This window comes from Alosa sapidissima, chromosome 22 (assembly GCF_018492685.1).
Source record: "Alosa sapidissima isolate fAloSap1 chromosome 22, fAloSap1.pri, whole genome shotgun sequence".
NCBI lineage: Eukaryota > Metazoa > Chordata > Actinopteri > Clupeiformes > Clupeidae > Alosa > Alosa sapidissima.
This window is the reverse complement of record NC_055978.1, coordinates 718,506-741,623: the sequence shown is the minus strand read 5'-3', so window position 1 is coordinate 741,623 and position 23,118 is coordinate 718,506. Positions and strand designations below refer to the sequence as shown.

Here is a 23,118-nt window from a genome sequence, read left to right as displayed (position 1 = left end):
TACATTACTACCGTATACATGTAGGAGCTGCTGATATTCAGAACTTTTTCATTAAAACATGCTGAAACCTGTGGACATTAAATAATGCACAATTGTTGCTCCTGACTGAGTTGTAAGATGTCGAATATTCAAATTGTTAGATACTCTACTGAAACATAACGGCATATCAGGAGCTACAAATCTATACAATATGTATTAGAATAAACTACACACTTGTGTATTTGTACCCCCCAGTATGGAAAATGAAATCCAAGAAAAAAAATATATCTCGAGTATAATATGCACTGACTTTTCAGACTGGAATATGGAGATTTCAGCAACAGGCCCTGTTATAATGTATGGAAAAAGGAATGTTTAGTCTGATATAATTAGTAAATATTAAGTAAGTTATATTTGTGTCATTACCAACTAAACCTGTGCACTGATAGTGTTTATTCAGTATGTCATACATCATAGATAAAGCAAACCAACTCAGAAGGGAATTTCAATGTAAGATGTAAAAGTGCACCTGCTATAAAGTCCATATTGTGAAAATCATGATCGGTGTATTTACTATTCAGTCTTATTTTCTCTGAATACTAGTCAAACATTTGGTCAACTATTACATTTAGAGATACATTTGTATACAAAAAATCTGATTAGGCTATGCCACTGTACAACAATTAATTAGTATCAGCACATGCATACACAACTTGTACAAACAAATCAAACACTATTGATAAATATCAATTTCAATTGTTCATGGCTCTTATGGCCTGGGGGAAGAAGCTCCTTTTTAGTCTCTCAGTCCTGACCCTGGTAGAACGAGACATTTTCTTGAAGGTAGGCACTGAAACAGTCTTTGACTGTGGTGATAATATCACTGAATATTTAGTTTTACCTGCACCGACCCATGTACAGTATTTCTCTAGTAATCAGGGTAGCATAGTAATATGGGTGACAGAAAAAAAATGACCCACGAAATTCCTGGTTTTGAAAAACATGTAATATATCCATAAACAGCAGTGTCGCGCAAACTGACCTGCAGCTTTTTTAGACTAGACACAAGACCTAATGACAAGTCACTAAGTAAAATAATGCTGATACTTTACCACCTAGCCTACCGGTATTTTATGATGCCGCACAGGCCATGTGTAACCCACATGAAATGTTTTGCCTACAGCTATGTTCGTGAGCATTTGATAAGCGATGTCATGGGTAAAGAGCGCCTACAGGCATAAATGTTATGGTACACAGATTACGCACAGTCATCTATGCATAAAGTATGGTAGGTTTGCACATTGGTATGCGCATAAAAGTTACCTTAGTTTGTTGTGTTGTCGTGGGTTTTATTGAAATATATCCTTTAGTTTATATATATTTTATATATCTTTTATGTAGTATCTTTATTCTGTGTAATATCATTGGTTTGTGAAACTGGATTCTGTAGTAAGTTCAGTGTGTGGGAAAGGAAGACTGGTTTAAGTGGGAAGAGTAGACCTTTTAGAAAATGTCATAAATAAGGGTTAGTGCCAGAAAATGTAAGCAAAACCTAAAGAATGTAGGAATAACAGGATGAGAGGGCAAAGGTGAAGTACCATACGTTACTTGGTCAGTTATCTGTAAACATAGAGTGTCTTGTCTGGGATGACTTGAAGGGGTATAAAGACTGGACAACAGCCAGAGGATGTTAGCTCACTTTGCTTAGCTTGGCTTTCACTTACTTGCTTTCTTCACTAGCCAATGCTCCGGAGTGCATTAAAGCCATCATCTGCAGTATACATCCACAGTGTTTGATTTGTCTTTTGATGTTGTATTATTTAATTTGGATTTGACACCACAGTGTCTGTGACTTTAAACAGTGTATGTGCTTTAACTTCAGTAAAGCTTTGTGCTTCATTCAGCATGATAATCCAGTTCCTCACCAACAGCGCACATTTTGCAAGTAAGCGAATCAGATTGCTTATTACGTGGATTATGTATAATTTTGTCTTAATTAATATTCATGGTTCGAGTTGCAGTTGGGTTGGTTAAAATATTTGCAGAGCGTGTGACCAGAACCGCGCACCACTGGTAATCAGGACATTTTAGAACATTTTAGCATTTAACTGCATAAAATAGGCTATCAAATCCATTCCCTCCACTTTGGGCCTAAAGTGAGTGCCAGCCACAGCTCTTATAAGCATTGTTGTTAGACTTCTGTTTCAAAAATGTCATTTTTGAATTTATGTTTTTTAATGGCATATAATTAAACAGATCAGAGAAGACCTCAATCATTGTGTGTTTTCACGTGTAGGCAACCCATGATGAGACAGAGAGGAAGCAGCCACACTTGGCTGTGGTACGTGAACTGGCAGAGGCTCTTAAGAGTGTGTTAAAGGGTCAGGAGTGTCTGGTGGAAGATAAGGTCAGCCTGCTTAACTGCAACTGGATTGCTGTCACATCTCGTAGTGAGGAGTGGCTTAATCTGCTACAGGTAGGTCTCACAGGTAATATTTTTGTAGGTCATTATGACAAAGTTATCTTGATGAATCACATGACTGCATTTTATTGCTTGGAGACAACTCACTGAATTATGGTTTAAGTCATTAATGAAAGATAAAATCATTAATCAAAGATTAAGAATAAATCATTACTTTCCACATTAAGAACGTTGGTTGGCAATCTTCCAGTAGTATTAAAAACACCAGTCATCTCCATCCAAATATTGACAAATGGTTGTGTCCATACATGGTTTTACAAAACTACTCCATTCCGCACCTTTATGCATTCTTATGACTGTGCATAGACCATTTGTTGCACCAAACAGTGTGTTGTGTTATAAAAAAATGACTTTGTATGCGTTAAGGTAATATAATCCAATGTCTGTCTACTCAGGACTATCAGAGGCAGATGACCATTCTAGAGGAGAACATGGCAGAGATCACTGCTTGGATGGATCAAGCAGAGAAACAAATGGATGAGTCAGAGCTGCAGGGGGGTGACGAACGTCTGTTTATGGTGTGTTTGACTCTGATATATAATCGTGTTAACAATTTACACCTTTTAGACATTCAGATTTACAGTAATTTGGGTGTATGCTAAATGGACTGTATTGACTGTATGCACAACATGAAGAAGGAACTGTTCAACTTGACAGACACTTTTGCAACTCCTCTCCCGAACTGCCCCTGGCAGTTCTTGCCAACCAGCCTGGAGTTTGACACATGTAGACACATGTAGAGATATTGTAGAGACATGACTTTTATACCTTACCTCTTTTTTTTTCAGAATTTGCGTATGGAACTCGACAACATGCATGGTAAAGTAGAGGTTTTCAATGACCTTGCTGATGACCTAATCAAAAACCATGGCGAACACTGTCAGGCCACAGTGCAACCCAAAGTTGATCAGCTTAATCAACACTTTCATGCTGTTGCTCAGAGAATTACTGATGGACAGGTATCTGCACTCACATCAGTGCTGTACTTCAGACATACCTATCTTGGCATCACAAACTTTAAAATTCAGTCATGTAATTCATTTGATTAATTTTGGAACCTGCATTCTGTTCCATTTCAATATTTTTGTCTATGCCCACTTGCCAAGAATATCATATAAACTTTACTTTTATAAACATTTTATATTTTACTGCTGCTAGTAAACTTCCACATAATCATATGTGGTAAACATTTATCAAGCCAATTTTGTGTCATGCTGGCAGCATAATTTATACATAAAGAGTACCGTATTTTCTGGACTACAAGCCGCTCCGGAGTATAAGTCGTATCAGTCAAAAATGTGTCATGAAGAGGAAAAAAACATATATAGTCGCACTGCACTATAAGTCTTTTATTTAGAAATGTATTTCATGAAATCCAAGACCAAGAACAGACATTTAATATGGAAAGGAAGTTATTCAACTACACAATAGCACACAGAACAACAGGCTGAATAGGTGTCAAGTACTATGTTAATGTAACACAGTTTTTCAGCTACACAATTGAGCCAGCTTGATGTTGGTTAGCTTGGTGACAAGGAAATTAAAAGGTCAGTTCCTGGTTGCACAGTTTGATGTGATGATGTCTCCTTTCTGCCAGATGTGGAATATTAACGATGACTAGACGTTTGTTTGCCTCGTTTGAACTACCGTTGTCATTTGCTGTGTAATTTGTGAGCTAGATGCTAGCGATTAGCAAGATGCTAGCGATTATCAAAATGCTAGCGGTTGGCTGTGTTGAACATTGGAAGTGCCTGGGAAGCTGAATAGGCTAAATTAACATAACAAACCAGCAAGTCACAAGCCTAGAGCACCCCCTTCGCGGCTGTAGGCGGTAATGTTTCCATGGTTCATGCAGAGAATCATGTCATTCAGCAGGAATTAACATTTAATCACGATTTAAATCGCACCTGACTAGAAGTCGCAGCCAACTATGAAAAAAAGGACCAACCAAACTATGAAAAAAAAGTGCGACGTATAGTCCAGAAAATACGGTAAGAGGTCAAGGGCCCTATCATGACATTCTAAAGTGCATCGTCACTCGTCAAAAGTCTATTCAAATTTAGTAGGATGTCCAGTTCACATTGGGAGGGGTTTCGCTATCAAAAGTGGAGCGCATGGCGTAACAAGGTGTTCCTAGGTCTTTTAATCAGTCATATGGGTGTGTTTGGGGCGTAACATCATTTCATTTAAACCAATGAGAATGACATCTGTCATTCCCTTTAACGGCGCAACGCGTGATATGTCAAATAAATGCATCGGTATTTTGGCATTCAAAGGCGCATTTGAAGGAGGCTGCTTGCGAGACCGTATAGAATAGTCATAAACCATGCTTTACTAAAACCTAGCATAGCCTTCACGCATTTGCACTCGTCTATTTGAACTCATTGGCAAAGTGAAACTAACTTCACCTTGTGTGACACTTCACATTGTAAAGACTTGTAAGAGAACATCATATTGCTTATATTGTTTTTAAGTAGTACTTTTGAAAGTTAATACTGACTGGCATAGCTTTAATGACTTAAATGTCTTCAAAATATTTTCGGCCTAACATGTATTTGTATCTATGGTAAGGTGTCTGCTCGGGAGCTGGAGCAGTATCACAGTGAGGCTCTGATTTGGCTAAATCTGTTGGGAGAAGAGGTGGAATATGGTGAAAATCTAAAAGAAGAGGATTTTCAAGAGGATAAGGTGTGTGTGTGTGTGTTGGAGAGAGATAGAAAGAGAGAGAGAGAGAGAGAGAGAGAGAGCTCTCTCAAAAGATCATTTTGACTTAATTTAAGAAGACTTTGACTTATTTTAAGGAGTCTTATCAAGACAAATTTACTTAAAGGAAAATTCCGGTTTTTAGCACTTTAAGGCCCTTTTCTGGTTTGTTTTGGATGAACTAGAGTGGTGGACACCGAAATTTTGATGATTGGTTCTGTCTCGACTTTTCGCACTCGTTTTGAATCGCCTTTGACTTCACAGGGTGGCTGGCAATGGGCATACTGTAGTAGGCTACTCAAACATGTCCTAAAACAACCCTTAACGTTCGTTTTCAAAACTGTGCAACTCACCGAGTGGTTAGCGGTGTTCAGTCAGAAAAGTCGAGACAGGACCAATCGTCAAAATTTCGGTGTCCACCACTCTAGTTCATCCAAAACAAACCAGAAAAGGTCCTTAAAGTGCTAAAAACCGGAATTTTCCTTTAACGCACTGGCAGAAAAATTTGCTTGTTTTCAGGATGAGATTTCAAACTTTTCTTAAATTAAGTCAAATGATTTGTGGATCCATTTGTGGGTATGATGAGGGTATGATGTACTGTATCTGTATATGTTTGTGTGTCTGTGTGTATAATATTTTCAGGACTGTGAGGAAGGGGCAGTGCAGGACCTATTGCTGAAAGGACAGAGTTTGCAGAAGAGAATTAAAGACCCGGATCGCAGAGAAGCTGTCCACAACAAACACTCAAATCTCAGCAGCAAATATGACACTGTGAAGGTACATACACATACACATGAAGTTGATAATCATGCAATACCATGCCATGTGCAATCTGGAAAAAATCATACAGCTGTATGAAACATAAATATATAAATAAAACTATGGCGTGTCATTGCCATAGCATACTTTTTGCAGAAACAAGAATTGAAGAACCAGAAAAAGAGAGAAACATGATATCCACATATTTTGTTTTTAATTTTTTCTTTTCCTCTCAGCAACATGGTCACACCTAATGTCTTTTCAGGCCTCAGAAACCTAATTACAGACCCAATGAGATGAAAAATTAAGATGTATTTTCAAACAATTCAAATCTGAGGACTATGTCATAAGCAATGTTCCAAAGTATCACTAAAGCAGCCATGGTTGCTGTATTGAGCAGTATGTATAACATTTTGGGGTAAAAATGTCTACTGTTTATTCTACTGTTAAAATATGTTTTCATACAGTGACAGAAACATGCCAGTCCAACAGCAGCCATTACAATGCAATTGTACTGTACAATTGTGGCGACAACAGTTGTATACACTGCAAAAAATGAAATCTAACCATGAGCCTAGGGTCTAGTAGAGATTAATACCAGTCAGGGATCATAGGATTTCTGTGGATACACCATAAGACTGTTTAAACAAAGGACTTTCCTTCTGTCATCCTAGGCTGATATGAGTTTGTCATAGAGCACTCTGCCCATTGTGGTCACGTGGGCAAGTTTTATGGTAACAGAAATAGATGCTTGCTTTTGCCTTTCTGATTGATTGTGTTTTACCTAACTGAAATATTTGAAGGTATGATCCTACTGTAAGTAAGATACAGTATTCATTAGGTTTATCTATTGTTTCCATGTCTAGGATCTGCGATTGGCAAGGAAGCACAAGGCTCTTGCCATCGCTCCTCAGTGGTATCAGTACCGCAGAAAATCACATGACCTGGTCCAGTGGTTGGATGATATTGAGAAAACTGTGGCCGAGTTTCCTGATCCTCCTGAAGTGTCAAGGATGAAGGTATTCACACAGAGAGACATACACATAGAGACTTCTTAAAAAAATGCTTCTTCACAGAGACACTTAAATATGACTCAAGCACACTCCCCAAAATGTATAATATTATCCATTGCACTCATGTGACAAGAACTGTTTTGAAAGGTTGATGTTTCATTCATTGCGTGAAAAGAAGATTATTTTGGACTATAATTCCATTGTATTATTACAGGCATGCTATAGATCAGAGTCCTGCACGGGTCCGTTTTTGGAGACCCACCCGCACCCGTAAAGTTCAGCACCAGATCCGACCCGTCACCCGTGATAATATCAAAATTAAATCTGCACCCGCCCAGACCCATTCATATTTGGCCCGTTACCCGACCCGTGCCCGCGATAAATCAAACACGAGCTAAAATCAGTATTAATTATACTTAAATAAAGTATTTTGTTTTTTATCTCGCACCTCTCAACATCACAATATAGGCTAGGCTCTCTATGAAACAGCCTAACAAGTGCTTTCTTTTGCGCTATTGGAGCATGTAGGGCTACAAACATAACTTAATACAAATATTTCACGAGCCCCTGTCAACTTTCACATTTGATTTGAGCATTTCACATTCAATTTAAATCTTAAGCTAATGAACAATATAGCCTAAAGTGTGCTTTCTTTTGCGCGATTCAAGTAGCCTACCATCGGCATCTTTAAATAGGCTATGGACCTGATAACTCGTGCATTTTTCTTTAACATTTTGCATTAGTGCTAAATCTTACAATAACGAACCATAGCACTGCAAAAAATGAAATCTAACCAAGTGTTATTAATCTTATAATCAGAAGTTTTCATACAGTGACAGAAACATGGGCAGTCCTACAGCAGCCAATTACAATGCAATTGTACTGTACAATTGTGGCGACAACAGTTACACTGCAAAAAATGAAAACCAAGTGTTATTAATCTTATAATAAGATCAAAAAATTCATTTGGTATTGTTTTTAGTATGAAAAGACTTACCTAGCGTTCTCTCAAAAGATCATTTTGACTTAATTTAAGAAGACTTTGAGTTATTTTAAGGAGTCTTATCAAGACAAATTTACTTAACGCACTGGCAGACAAATTTGCTTGTTTTTAGGACAAATTTGCTTAACGCACTGGCAGAAAAATTTGCTTTTTTTCAGGATGAGATGTCAAACTTTTCTTAAATTAAGTAAAATGATTTCACGAGAAAGCGCTAGGTAAGTCTCTTTATATTGAAATCAATATAAACTAGTATTTTTTATCCTGATATAAGATTAATAATCTTGGTTATATTTTATTAGATAAGCAGTTTTTGCAGTGAACCCAAAGCTTGCTGCATCAGAACATTACACAAATAGACCTATTAATATTACAAGAAAAAATACAACCTGACCATCACAAACAATAGCAATATGTAGGCCTATGCCTATGCTGGCAACGCTCCAACTACGAGATGCATTGAAGAAATCAAAGTCGCAGTAGTGACATGATGGTACGGGGTATACGTGAATACGGGGCCGACAGTGTTTTCAAAACATTTTGTTTCAGGAGCTCAAAAACACCAAAGTATATGACAAAAGTGTTTGGATTCAAATGAAAACAGGATAGTGTGGATGATCCTTACTTTGTCCAGATACTCTTTGATACATCCCTTTTCACGCAGTGAATTTTATGCTAAGTTGCAGTCAGAGTTAACATGCATCTGTGTGATTCTATGTTTTCTCATCCTATTGTCACCACCCAGCCCTCTGTAATTCAGATTTCTCTGTGTTTCAGATGATCACAGTGACATTCAGCTAATCAGGGGTCAACTGACTTGTTCCCCTCCGTGAATCGTTACACCCGTCATGACAAGTAGCAGTGATAGCACACTATTTGTGGGAAACGTGAATAAGTTGTACAGACCAACCAGGATTTTGTGAGGGTTTATTGTGATTGTTGCAACTAAGTTCTGAAAAATTCTAAATTCTGAAAAATTGCGCTTAGAATCACAATGATTTTTATTTTCGTTTTGTAGGAAATCACACAAATTGTGATCCTGCTACATTCTTACCATGGTTTGAAGTGATTGTTTTGACTAAAAGTGAACAAATGTGCAAAACATTGAAACAATTGTTGTGCTTTTGAGGGGTTTTTTTGTCGCAAATAGATTCCATGACTCCTTTTTTCTGAAATCTGGCGTGAAGAGTCATACATTTGCTTGCAAGATCACAAAATCCTGGTGGGATAACATTAAGGATTCTTAAGGATTCTTAAATAAAATGTAGTACCACATTTTTAATGGCTTGGCTTTCTCATTATTTTTATTCAAGCTTAATAATCCTTTGCAGGTGTGAAGGCTGGTGTGACATTGCAGAGGAGCTGGTATGTCATTTTCTGTACCACAGAGGGTGGCAATGAATTGACCCTGAAGCGTGCGTGTGTGATTTTTGTTCATCAGGAGGTTGGCAGTGCACTGGATCAGAAACAAATGGATCTATGTGATGTCTGTGAGCTGGGAGGTATGCTGTCAAAAGCAGGTGCAGCCAAGCTGGTGGAGCCCAGTCTCCTCCAGCTGAACAGGCGCTGGAAGGAGGTGGAGCTTAAGTTTGCTCCATTTCACCGTCAGATTGTGAGTGTCCCTGTCATTATGCTCTAAACTGTAATTACTAAACCATAGCACAGCTTTCCCTAATTATAACAAATCACTTACATCCAAAAAGCATGAACTGTTTCATGACAAACTATAAATGACAAACTCCTCTGTATCTATTTGCTAGACTGTATGCATGTGTGCACACACACATAGAGAGAGAAGGAGATGGCCTGCACACTGTATATGGGCTCCAAGAAATACTTTATTTATTCTAAAACGTTTTGATCTCAACAGATCTTCATGAATATGTATCAAAAGAGCTGGGCCATATAGCCTTAGCAGAGATTTTTTTCATGTATTGGCACCCCTGGTAAAGTTGAGTAAAAAGAGGATGAACTCCACCTTGAATTGAATCAAATCCATTTTGAGAAAAATAAATATTTCAAGGAAATAAATATTTTTAACAAAAAACATATGCCACAGTTATTAGCAACCCTGTATTTATGGGCGGTTGTAGTGTGGTAGCAGTGGTAGCGTAGTGATTAAGGTTAAGTGGGCTACCATACAGTAGCCTGAAAAAATGTAGATTCAATACTTGGCTTCCACGGTTGTGCCCTTGAGCAAGGCACTTTACCCTGAGTTGCTCCGGGGACAGTGACCCTTGTAATATAATTGACAAATATAAGTCGCTTTGGTTAAAAAGCGTCTGCTAAATCAATAAAAAATATGCATTAAAAACTAAAAAAAGGCAAAGGTATGTAAATACAGTATTTTAATTTCCAAGAGGAGGAACTACTGATCCCATCAGCCATTGTGAATTATACATTTTCCAATGTTTTCCAACTTAACGATAGTTTAACATGCTTCCTTTTGAATGTAAGACAAAAAGATGAATAACTTCCTACCGTTTACAGTGAGTAAATTCAACTTTCTTGGTGAGAAAAACAGTTTTCATCGGATGGCCACGCATCTCTGGTATTGGTATCCATGTTGTTTGAGCGAGCAAACGAATGTGGTTGTGGCGGAATTTAAGTCATACAAGTCAACAAAAGGAGACCGCACCCTCTAGCACCTCATATGCCAATAGTTTAATTAAAAAACGTTTCAGCCTATGGCCTTTCTCAAGTCTTACAATCCACCTGTGAAAGAACACACCTAACATGGTAAACACCCAGCCTTTGGTCTCCTTCTGTTCAGAATATTACGTATCCTGTGACCAGCACCTCAAAAAAAACTCCTACTTTGGGTGTGTGTTTCCATGGCATTTCCATGGCAACGGTGATTTCTACCAATCAAAGGCTCTGCTTTTACACTAGGATTTTGGGTAGTATAGTACTTTTCTGTGAAATTGCAAATAAAACAAATTTTTTCTCAAAACAAGGTTGATGCCCGACTGAACTTTTGGTGTCTATATGAGCATATACAATCGCTTAATCATGCCATAGCTGGCTTTAAGTCTACCTTGGATGGTGACGATTTTATGGTTTATAATCCAGCTCTCAATGGAGAAAATTAATTGGATTCTTTGTTCCGGAATCAGAGTGGGTGGTCACAGTTAAGGTCTATACTCCACAACAAGGAAGTGAGATTTTATGGACTTGCTTGGTGTTAAATCTAACGTTAAATCCCTTAGCTATTCTAAAATCACTGTAACCTACAACCTCCTTGGGTTATTACACAGCCATCTGATTTCATTGACTGAAACCAGTGTTTACAATTATTCACAAATCCCATGCCCTCTTCCAACTGTCAAAGACACAACTTCCGCCACATTTTCCACTCCAGATAATGCACACCAGTTCAAATTGTGCATTCTCTTGTCCTTCCCATGCTAAGGATTTTGGCCTCTGTGTCACTTTTTTATGCCTCAGTGAAACATGAAGTTATGGATGTAGTGAATATGATAATAAAATGGCAAAAGAAGTACTGTGTCTTACTTTTTGTAATAGTGAATTCACAGAATCACTTCTCACAAGGAACATCCATATTTTTTTTCAGTATACCCACACTTGAGTAACATCTTGCCTATAGTATAAAAAAAATCAAAACCAGTTATAGATAGTAATCAGACTTATTGCCTATTTTCAATACAGAAAATACACACAAACAAAACATGTTTGCAAAGATTACAAGCTTAAATGTAGGTACAGATCACGCATCAATGTTGGTAGTAATTGTGTGGGAACAGCATAGTGGTTGCTTAGTTCCTGTGAAATAACAGAAGAACAAACATACAGGGCCCAAAAACACACACATAAAGAACACACACACACACACACACACACACACACAAGAATATGTAGTGCGAAGAAGAGTAGAAGAATGTAGTGAGTCAATATTTACAAATCCAGCTTGCAGAAGTACAGTGATTGAAGTACCACTGCAACAAGATCAGTCCAGTATATTCAATACATTTAGGTATATAACTTGTTTATTCTATTATTGAGTAGCCCAGTGGTAGTGGTGTCATCAACCTGGCTAGACTAAGTTCTGTTTCCAAGAAAGTCAAGGTTTCACCAAACCAGAGCTGAGTTAAAGGAGAATTCCGGTGTGATATTGACCTAAAGTGTATTGAAACATGATACCGAGTGTGAACGTATGTCTCATAGCCCATCTCGGCTTGTCCCCTGCACTCCAAAATCTGGCGCTAGTTAGCCGATGCTACCAACAGCTTTTTCAATAGTGGTGCTTCGGCATCGGGCTAGCCATGCAAATAAATCACTGTTTTACACCCATTTACGAGGCTCAATGTATCTCCACACTTCATTGGTAGACTTGCGAGGGCCCTGACATTTAAAACGAGACATTGAGAACTTTGAAAAAGCACTGGTAGTTTACTTACAAGACGATTTATACAGACCGTATCTTCACGAAGTTTAGCGTTTGCAGCCATCTTGAATTTAGTCACGATAAGTCGAGCAACGAGTAAGAATGAACAGGTATGATAAGGGATCAGATTCCAAAAATAATTCAGTGGAAATGCATGGATTCCAGTTTCTTCCAGTAGCAGCAACTGGAATCCATGCCAATCAAAAAAAAAAACATCAGTAGGAAAACGAGTCCCGAAAGACGGTTCCGTCAACCTGTGCTTTCATGTTCTCATCATCTGTAGCCTACATCTTCCAAAATAGAAGTCGAAACTCTTTTTTCCGAAAGTGTCACCAAGCAATGATTTACATATTCATTCACTAGTTACGAAGAATTTATAAAAATTATACAACTTAAAAAATATTAACTTGACATCTGTGTGGTTCTAAGAATCTTGCTACTCACCATCATCTGCATTCTGTGGTGGTGTAACACGTAGCACAACAGTACACCAAGGGAGGCGTTCATAACGTTCGTGAAGCTTTTATATCGCTTATCACCATGATAATTTCTGTAATTCTAGAGCCATTTCGCATTCTTAGTTATACTGTCCTACTGTTGATAAAGGGTCATGCACATTTAGTAGCCTGTTCAGTGACAGTAAATAGGCTATGCCAGTGGGCTAAATTAAATCTAATGCAAGCCAATTAAGATTCTGTAGCCTATATAGCCTAGGCAACCAATGATTAAAAGTGCTTCATGTGTTGTTGATTGTTTGTGAACTTCAAATCAAAGCTGTGCTCACCTATGAATTCAAGATTAAACATTATATTAGGTTAGATTAGATTCAACTTTATTGTCATTGTGCAAAGTACAAGTACAAAGCCAACAAAATGCAGTTTGCGTCTAACCAGGGGCCGTATTCACAAAGCCTTTTATCTTACCACTAGGAGTACTCCTAAATCGCACAAAAAGATTTTAGCTAGGAGTTTTCTCTTAAAAGTTATTCACAAAGCCTTTCAGACCTACTCTTAGTAAGGAAAAATGACTCCTAAACTAAGAGTGAGTCTTCGTTGCTATGGATGATGTCATTACTCATGCACGAGCTTGACTGAAGTGACCACCTTGATTGGCTGATGATTGTAACGCGGGAATGATTCCAAACACCTCCCTTACGATGATGAGTGACAGGTGACAGGTCTGAGAATGCGTGCGCTACACAAGTAGTGCGAAGGACGGAAGATGATGAATAACTGAATAAAAAGGCCTAGCCTAAATGAATAAGGAGTAAGGCAAAACAAATAGCCTAGTAGCCTAATAAAACATAGGCCTACGGATTGATGCAGTAGGCTAGGCTATTTTTGCAACATTATTAAATTAATCTGTCACCATATGCCTACGTTTGCAAAGAGGAGAACATTTTAATTTGATTCACAATGAAACGTTACATTTAATTTACATGTTGACAATGAGTAGTTTTGGTTGTTGTTGGTGGCGTTATAGCATCCCTTTTATGCCTACAATGCAAAATTGTTCCCTCGCGATTGGAAGCTCCTGTTGCGCATACCCATTTCAAAACATCGCAACATGAAATGCCACAAAAAGCTGTTTGTGAATAGGTCTTAGTGAGTTAGGAGTCCTCTCGACTTCTTTTAGGCTGTCCCAGACTAAGGTGCTACTTTTAGGTCTAAAATGCTTCGTGAATTACTTTTAGTGAAAAAAATTAGGAGTCCTAAAGTTAGGAGTGACACGCCCATTATTTTTAGGAGTTGCTCCTAAATTCGCCACTTAGGAGCTACTTTTAGCCTTAAAATTCTTTGTGAATACGGCCCCAGAAGTGCAAAAAAGCTTAGTTGATTGGTTGTCACCAGGATGCAGAGTTCAGTAAGGTGACAGCTGCAGGAAAGTAGCTTCCTCTGAACCTGCTGGTTCGGGTGCGGAGAGACCTGTAACGCCTCCCAGAGGGTAATGGGGAGAACAGTCTGTGGTTGGGGTGAGAACAGTCATTAATGATGTGGTGCACCTTACGCAAGCATCGCATGTCCTGGATGGCCTCGATGGAGGGGAGTGAGGAACCGTTGATGCGTTGGGCAGTTTTCACCACCCTCTGCAGTGCTTTTCGGTCGTGGGCAGGGGCAGTTGCCATACCAAACTGTGAAACAGTTGGTGAGGATGCTCTCGATGGTGCAGCGGTAGAAGTTCACCAGGATCTGGGGAGACAGGTGGACCTTCTATAGTCTCCTCAGAAAGAAAAGACACTGATCAGGGTAGAGGTGTTGAGGGTCCAAGAGAGGTCCTCAGAGATGTGGACACCCAGGAACTTGAAGCTGGTTACACGCTCCACCTCAGCTCTTTGGTCTTTTTGGTGTTGAGAGCCAGGTTGTTGTCAGTGCACCACGATGTAAGGTGATGGACCTCCTCCCTGTAGACCATTTCATCATTGTTGCTGATGAGACCAATCACCGTAGTGTCGTCTGCAAACTTGACAATGATGTTAGAACCATGTACAGGTGTACAGTCATAGGTGAAGAGGGAGTAGAGGAGATGGCTCAGCACACATCCCTGTGGTACGCCGGTGTTCAGGGTGATGGTTGAGGAGGTGTGATTATCTAACCTAACAGACTGAGGTCTGTTGGTTAGGAAGTCCCGAATCCAGTTACAGAGGAAGGTATTGTTGCCCAGTTCACTGAGTTTGGTGATCAGTTTGGAGGGGATGATGGTGTTGAATGCTGAACTAAAGTCAATGAACAGCATTCTCACTTAGGTGTTGCTATTGTCAAGGTGGGACAGGGCAGAGTGAAATGCCGTAGAGATGGCATCCTCTGTGCTCCTGTTCTGACGGTAGGCGAATTGAAAGGAGTCCAGTGAGGGTGGTAAGCAGGTCTTAAGATGGGCCATCACCAGCCTCTCGAAGCACTTCATGATGATGGGGGTGAGTCTGACCTCACTGTTCATCCATGGCTTCTGATTAGGGAAAATCGTAATCCGTTTGAGGGTGGTGACACTGTTGATGTTGGAATTCATACAGTCCAAAACGGAGGAGGCATAGGAATCAATGTCCATGTGGGAGTCATGGGTGGCCTGAGTTGAGAACACTCTCCAGTCAGTGTTTTCAAAACGCTGCTGAAGTGCTGAGTCAGCTCCCTCTGGCCACACTTTGACTGTCCTAACTGTTGGTTTCACACGTTTGATGAGTTCTGAGTATTTGGGCAGTAGAAACAATGAGAGGTGATCTGAGTGTCCTAGGTGGGGGAGGGGAGCGGCTTTGTAGGCATCAGCTATGTTTGTGTAGACATGGTCTAAAATATTATCTCCTCTTGTGGGGCATGATACATTTTGATGAAATTTGGGCAGTACAGTTTTTTAATTTGAGTGGTTGAAGTCACCCGCGACAATGAAGGCTGCCTCGGAATGCAGAGTTTGTTTACTGATAACAGAATGCAGTTCTTTCATGGCAAGCTTGGCATTAGCATTCGGTGGTGGGCTGCTGTTACTACAGTTGATGTAAACTCACTGGGCTGATAGAAATGTCTACACTTAACCATGAGATACTCTAGGTTCGCTGAGCAGTGACTTTCGGTGATGGTGGTGTTCATGCACCACGTTTTGTTAACATAAATGCACAAACCCCCACCTCTGGTCTTACCAGAGTCAGCTGTTTTGTCGGCACGGAGAATGCAGCGTCCAGCTAGCTCGATAGTGGTGTTGGGTATTTCACTGTTAAGCCAAGTTTCTGTGAAAATCATGATGTTGCAGCTCATAATTATTCTGTGTGTGGTGATCCGCAGCCACAGTTCGTCCATTTTGTTCACCAGGGAGCGAACATTGGCAAGGAAAAGGCTTGGAAGAGCGAGGTCTATGTGGAATTAGCTTTAGCCTCGCTCGAACTCCTCCACAAGATCCCCTTTGTTTACATTTCCTGGACCGTCTGAAGTTCCTTTCGGTCGGTGTGGTGGAGTTCGTAGGTCTTGTTGATTTAGCAATCTCTTAGTATTGCGCTGATAAAGATGTCGGGATTGCAGGAACCAATGTCCAAAAGTTCCTGTCGGGTGTACGATAGGTGCGCTAAACTGTTTTTACCGAAAATACTTGAAATAAACAAGCATATTACCACTAATTTGCAAAATCCGGAGAGACACAGGGCATCGAGATGCGTCCACGCCGCCATCGTCCACTTTGACAGACCTATAAGACTTGAGACTTATGGCAGACTGTAGCCTATTATAAATTATTCCCCACTTAGTGTAATTGACCCTTCGCTAAATCCCACCCCCCTTAGTTACTGTTGCCAAGTCCGACAACCTCAGACCGGTGTTGACTAGAGCTGCTGGACAGCCATTAGCTCATCTGCATTCGATGGGCGGGACTTAGCAAAGGGTCAATTTATGATCACCTATAGGCTACCTAGCCTACATTATAATTTGGAGTGAACCCTGAACATATCAGCCTATGCCAATGTTGGTTTGAGGTTATGCTATTTATTCATTCACTCGTTTGTTCAAGAGTAAAGACAATCAAACTTGCAATTCATTTTAAACCATGATCAGTGTTGTTTAAATTTATGCTTTCATTATTCTACAATTTATATAAGTTATTATCAATTTTTTTTCCTCTCTCGATGTTCAGTTTTATGATTTTCCTTTCAAACCTGTAGATGGCGGGCGCTTGTAAACCGAACTGAAATCCTCTATTTTCCCCTTACTTTTACAACATATATCCTCTTTTTATCAATCTACTGTTTTGGTCTACTTTTCTAACTCGTGCATGAGCAGACACGCTTGAATAAACAAAGGCAAGATGCAGTTAACTTGAGTTAATGGAATGGCTTTAGCCCCAAGTGAAAGTCTACGCTAGTTCAATTGAGTTCAAGCCAGGCTATTTCTGTTAAGCTTCATTAGCAGCGTTGATGGAATACCCCCCAGGATGATTATTTTTGAAACACTGTGGGATTGTACACTGTTTCATTGGTTTTGAGAATGTCTGCAAACACCGGGGCCAGTTGATCAGCACAGTGACAAAGCACACAGATCTGGTTGCTGATTTTACTTTTTTCTCCACCCCAGCCTCCTATATGAAAAAGGTTGGGTCAAAACTTCAGAATCCACAAGTTCCTTGTCTTTCTAAGCATCACTACTTAATACGTATAAACATGCATATGACCAAAAATATTGAAAATAAATATTATTTTAAAATGAGGTAAATTGATGATCAACAAATAGTCGTAAAGCTGTTGCAGATATACGCTTATGCCACATCCCTGCTGGAAACAGCCAGACAAGCTTAAGCTGGTTTGCTGGTTGAACAGCTGGTTGACTTGCTTGTTCGACAACCATATGATGGTTGACCAGCTGTATGTTTTCGCAAGAGTTTTGCTGGTCTAGCTGGTTTACCCAGCATACAATGGAAATCAGCTGGTTTTGCTTGACGTACCACCTCAAGCTGGTAATTTTAGCTGGTGTTGCTGGTTTTACATTGCTGGTTTAACTGGCCATGCCAACTTATGTTGGTCATTCTAGCAATATAGCATGACTTAAACCAACAATGTCAAGCTTGGCAGGCTGGTCACCAGCATGACCAGCTTCCTCAGATAGTTATGCCAGCATGTCCACCTGTTGGCCCAACCAGCTACACCAGCAAAGACCAGCAAGAGCTGGAAGAAAACCAGCAAAGACCAGCTAAAACCAGCAAAATGCCAGAAAGCAACCCACCTGGTCATTTAGATGTTAGTAATCATTCAGCAACTGACCCAACCTTATAGTGCTGGTTTCTCTTTCCCTCGGCCTCACTCTCTCTCTCTTGCTTGCTTTCTTCATCTATCCATTGTCTGTGTGCCTCAATATCTGATCTACTAGTGAGACAATAAAGGTAAATGTCATTGAAATTCGTATAGTTATAAATAAGGTAAAATTCCTGTGCACTGGCTGTTTTTGGATCCCAGATGTTGGTGATGTGCAGGAATATCAGACTTTATACAGTATATCTCTGTCACTACAGTATATAGCTGTGTATTTTCATACCTTAGGGAAAAGAAAGTCATGAACTACTGCAGAAAGTATTGCTCTGATTAACTTGAAGAAGTTGAATATAAATGGAAACATTCCTTCCTTCCATCTGTATATAAGGTTCTCAGGATAAATTTGCTTTCCTTCAAGGTTGGATTTCTCCTTATTGTTTTCATTGTGAGATTACAATAAATCACCAAAAGACTCGTTTTTAGTCAACTTTACTAGGGGTGCCAATAATTCTGGGGTTTGTTTCTAGAATAGTTAGCAACGACGTTGCTCAACCACCGTGGTACGACGCAACTTGCGACCAAACAACGACATTGTTACACCAGTTTCCAGAAAGCATCGTACCTGTGTCGCAATTCGCTACCTCCGGCGTTTGAACACCGTAGTTCCAACAATGTTGTTGATGATGCAGCGATACATATCATTGGTGGAAACAGTGGCAATGTGTAATACCCCACCCCCTAGAAATTCTCTGCCACGGCCTATGTCGACATTTTTGTAATTTAAACTGAGTGATTAATGGCGGCATTGTCATTGCCATCAGCAAAAACCTAAACCTATTGCAAGCATGTAAAACAGTTGACTAAAGCCGACCAATATGTGTCATTATTTGTGGTAAATATCAATGTTGGAAAAAGATATAGCCTTACACAAATTTCAGGGTATCACAAGCTCTAATCACTATCTCGTGGCTTCACAGCAGCACGTCGGCACTCTGGACGCTCGATCAGAGTTCGCATCCTATCTCTCCTTTTCACTTCTGAGTAAGAGTAGGCCTATGAGACACAACAATAGGTTTTGACCATAAATATTTATGCATATAGTTACTCTACATCGAGAGACCAATAGGTACATGACATCAGTCAAAAAAAATTGAATCCACGTGTCACACTAGATCATCTGCAGGTAGCGAGAAGCAAGAGGACAATCTCACTTCATAAGAAAATCAAACCTGCTTTAGCCACTACACCATCACCACACTGTGCTGATTTTAAGTCTGTGAAGATTATAATACTAGCCTATCAAAAAGCAAGGAAATACTCAATCATTGAGTCACAAGATAAACCTCCACTTCGTAATTTTTGTTTAGGCGGTTGTGATTTTTAGTTAGGTGCTCCGGACACCAACTGGAACAAGGAACGACACAAGTGTGACTGCCCAGGGGCAGTAGTTCAAATGACCAAACTTTGAGAGTTCGGACTACCTTTTCTAGAAACACCAAATCCAAGAACGACGGAGTGAACTACCAAGGTTGCAACGCAAGTTAGCCAACAATGCTTTCTAGAAACGACCCCCTGGAGGGTATTTTAAATGTAAGTGCTCTCAGTAAAAAGGGTGAAAAAGTAGGCCTTGCTGAAGTCTTTTTTTAGAAATTTTATATATAACCCCAAATCTGAAAAAGTTGGGACATTGTGTAAAATGCGAATAAAAACAGAATGTGATAATATACAAGTCTCATAAACCCATATTTAGCAGCAAAAAGGACATAGACAACATATCAAATGAAAATGAAAATTTGGAATATTTCATGGAAAATATGTATTCATTTTGAATTTGATGCCAGCAACATGTTACCCTCATGTTGTGTTCGCGTCAAATTTCTCCGATTGACAATTCTTTTCTCCAGGGCTCCCCTCCACCCAACCACCCACCAACCAACCAACCAACCAACCACCACCAAAGGAATAACAACCATTCAGAATTTCTTAGTTTTTTTTTCTAATTGCAGTTTCACCAACAGATGTCGCCCTTGGCCTATGAACCTCTTGAAAATGACCGCATAGAACAACAACTAAACTTATCTAAAGCTGTCTAATTTGGCAAAATCATATCACGTTCAGTTGCAGGGTTTTTCCAACGTTCACCTTACCAAGAGCCATTTCCCACTTAGCACAGCTGTTACAGTACACTGAAGACAATGAGGCCTTGACTGGAGCTAAGAATGGTTTGTATATCAAATCTATCATGACAAGATTTACCCCATCCAGCAGGTCTCAGGTCAGCTCTTTGCCAATGATAGTACCTGATAGTACATGTTGTTACACAGGTTGTACCACTGTACCTAATTAGGTAGGTACACTGTAACAGCGACACATTAAAATAAAGTGTTACCATATGTGTGTTACTATGGATTTATAACAAGTCATAATGCAGCGGCCATTTTTGACTGGGAATACAAAACTAGTGAACATAAAACGAACACGACAGGAGGGTTAAAAAAAGTTGCCACAGGGAATGTTTACCACTGTGCTGCTTTACCTCTTGGGTCATTCCACGTCAATTCAACCAGGGCCCACGCACTTAGGTCTCAAAAAATTCTGAAATGTTACCCAGGAGACAGTGTTGATTTTGTTGGGCCTCTTTTTTGTGTCAAAGTTCACAAGCCCATAGTGCAAGAACTAAACCATGTAGGAGGCTCAAATTTTGCATGCTGGTACATAAATGTTTTTGGCTGGGCTCTGTTTAGGCCTTCAGAAGACATATTTGTACTCAACATAGGCTCTTGATTTATGTTCCTTATTGAGATAAGTAGAAACACTCTCACAAAAAGCAATGAACAGAAAATAGATTCCTTCGGGGTCTGAACAGCAGACCTCACAAGTCTGAAAAATCATTTTGGTTCTCATTTTCAGAGCACCCAAACACCTTGTGGGAAAATACAAAGATTTTTTAAATATTGTTTTCTGTATTCTCTATGATCCCTTCTTTTTAAAAACACCAATTTGAATTGTCTTATCCAAATCTTTCTTTTTTATTTTCCACCCTGAACATGGGCAAAATGCACCATTGAGATCAATATGTTTTATAGAGTTACAACAGTGCCATCTGTGGTTGTATAGAGTAACCTGTGGTAACTCTATACAAAACATATTCATCTCAATGGTGTATTTTGCCCATGTTCAGGGTGGAAAGTCTTGATCCAAAAGACCACAACCATTCAATATTGTTTTTCAGCTCTATCCCTTGTCTGCAAAGATTTCTCTGGATTCTCTGAATGTTTAATTATATTATGTCCTGTAGATGATTAACTCCCCAAATACTTCACAATTTCATGTTAAGAAGCATTAAAATTACATTAAGCGTGTTTCCATCCAACTCATGCGAATTAGTGATGCGCATCCGTGGTAATGCGCATAAATAAAATGTGCATTAGTCAGCGTTTCCAACACCTATTCATTCTAAGTATTTGGGGACACTTTGCCTACGTTGAGAGAAATGGACGCCCTCTTCTCTGCGGTCGGAATAGCCTAGGCCCTAGGCCTAATTCATTCCTTCATTTTGAAAATATTTTGTTTAATATCAATTAGAAGGAGAAGGCGGAGAATGTTTGCGCAATCTGGTGTTGGCAGCTTCCCATCGCCAGAGACCGCCATACACTTGGGAACGACCAAGGTCTCGGCAGTTTTTTTTATTTGGTCAAATTTGGCACTTCACTCTAGAGCTGAAAATGTTTGCCCGAACCCGACGGGTCATGCAGTCATGCCTAAATTCTGCTTACTGCACATTAATTATAGGCGAATATATTATGATATTCAGTCATTATTGAATGCTTAGCTGGAATGATGTTTTTCCCTATCATTCTATTGTTAAAGCAGGCATAGGCTACAGTGGGCATCGCTTTCAAATGACCACTTCATTCGCGCATTACGCGGCGTGAAGCTGCGTGAAGCTTTAGTACCACTTTCAGCCACTGTGCGTCGCTCTGCCACTGTACATCGCTCTGCCTGCCGTCCCTTACATAATTGTTGCCGAGAGTAATCCCAGCCTACGAATTCAATAACAAAATAAATCATGCATAATTAAACATTACCTCGATTTAGGCTACTTGGGTATGGCTTAAGGCTTGACTACACGAAAATCGAAATCGAAATTTGTTGTCTACATTATTGTCAGTATTGGGGTTAACGCAACTACGCAAATCAAAACAGTGGTGTGATAATTGAGCCAGTAGAGAAATAACTGTTCAGAATGAATCTGTAGCCTTGGGTAGGCTTCTGCAGAAAACAATGTTGTTGCCGATTTAATACTATCTGGCGACGTTTTTAACAGGCTACGCAATAGAGGCTTAGACAACTATGACCCACGTTTTGGTTTCGTAAATTAATTTGCCCTACTTCTTGACTGCAATGTAGTCAATTGACTGCTTGACATGTCATTTTTATTTTTCTGTACAATAAACAATTACATCTGCTTTATGCCGCAGAATTACATTCATATTTGGCTGACTGTAGACGCGCCACTTCCCTCCCCATATTCCAAGATTAAGATAGTAGCCTATACAAAAAGCACTTCATACTATCATAAAAAAAATAGTTAAAACGAATTGCTATTTGCAATTTGACAAAACACTGGTCCTCATTTTGCGAATGCGAGGACGATATGAGCCTGTTGCATTTAGTTAGATGTCCGAGTCACGCATAATGTTTGAAAACCACTGGCTCGTAATCACAATAATTTAACACACGACAGTTGGATAACCTACTTCATCATGTCCCCATGCCTACATTTTTGTGAGTAGCATAGAGATCGTTAAAAACAATAAAGTATGGCTCTCCGTTTGGGACATCGAAAACTTATATTTTTAATAGACTACCGTCGAAGATGCTGACTTGCAAAAGCCTCGGGATAACACGTTATCTCCACTATCATCAGTCATGCCCCTTGATCAAAGTGGGGAATGAAATAAAAGTTTGAGAACCACTGGCTTAACAAGTTACCTACAGTCCAGAACACAGAATCTGTTGCAATATTCTGATGATCGGCGATGATATCGGCAAATGTTTGTT

The 23,118-nt window shown here is 39.5% G+C and overlaps 1 protein-coding gene across 8 annotated transcripts in view; it reads left to right on the top strand.

Annotated features, from left to right (window-relative positions):
- dmd (dystrophin) overlaps positions 1 to 23,118 on the top strand; it is a 481,347-nt gene that overhangs the window by 213,588 nt on the left and 244,641 nt on the right. For all 8 annotated transcript variants that reach the window (XM_042077917.1, XM_042077916.1, XM_042077914.1 and 5 more), the window contains 7 exons: positions 2,276 to 2,455; positions 2,857 to 2,979; positions 3,250 to 3,420; positions 5,033 to 5,149; positions 5,807 to 5,941; positions 6,790 to 6,942; positions 9,378 to 9,548. In XM_042077917.1, coding sequence (XP_041933851.1) covers positions 2,276 to 2,455; positions 2,857 to 2,979; positions 3,250 to 3,420; positions 5,033 to 5,149; positions 5,807 to 5,941; positions 6,790 to 6,942; positions 9,378 to 9,548 — 1,050 coding nt within the window. The remainder of the gene's footprint in view (positions 1 to 2,275; positions 2,456 to 2,856; positions 2,980 to 3,249; positions 3,421 to 5,032; positions 5,150 to 5,806; positions 5,942 to 6,789; positions 6,943 to 9,377; positions 9,549 to 23,118) is intronic.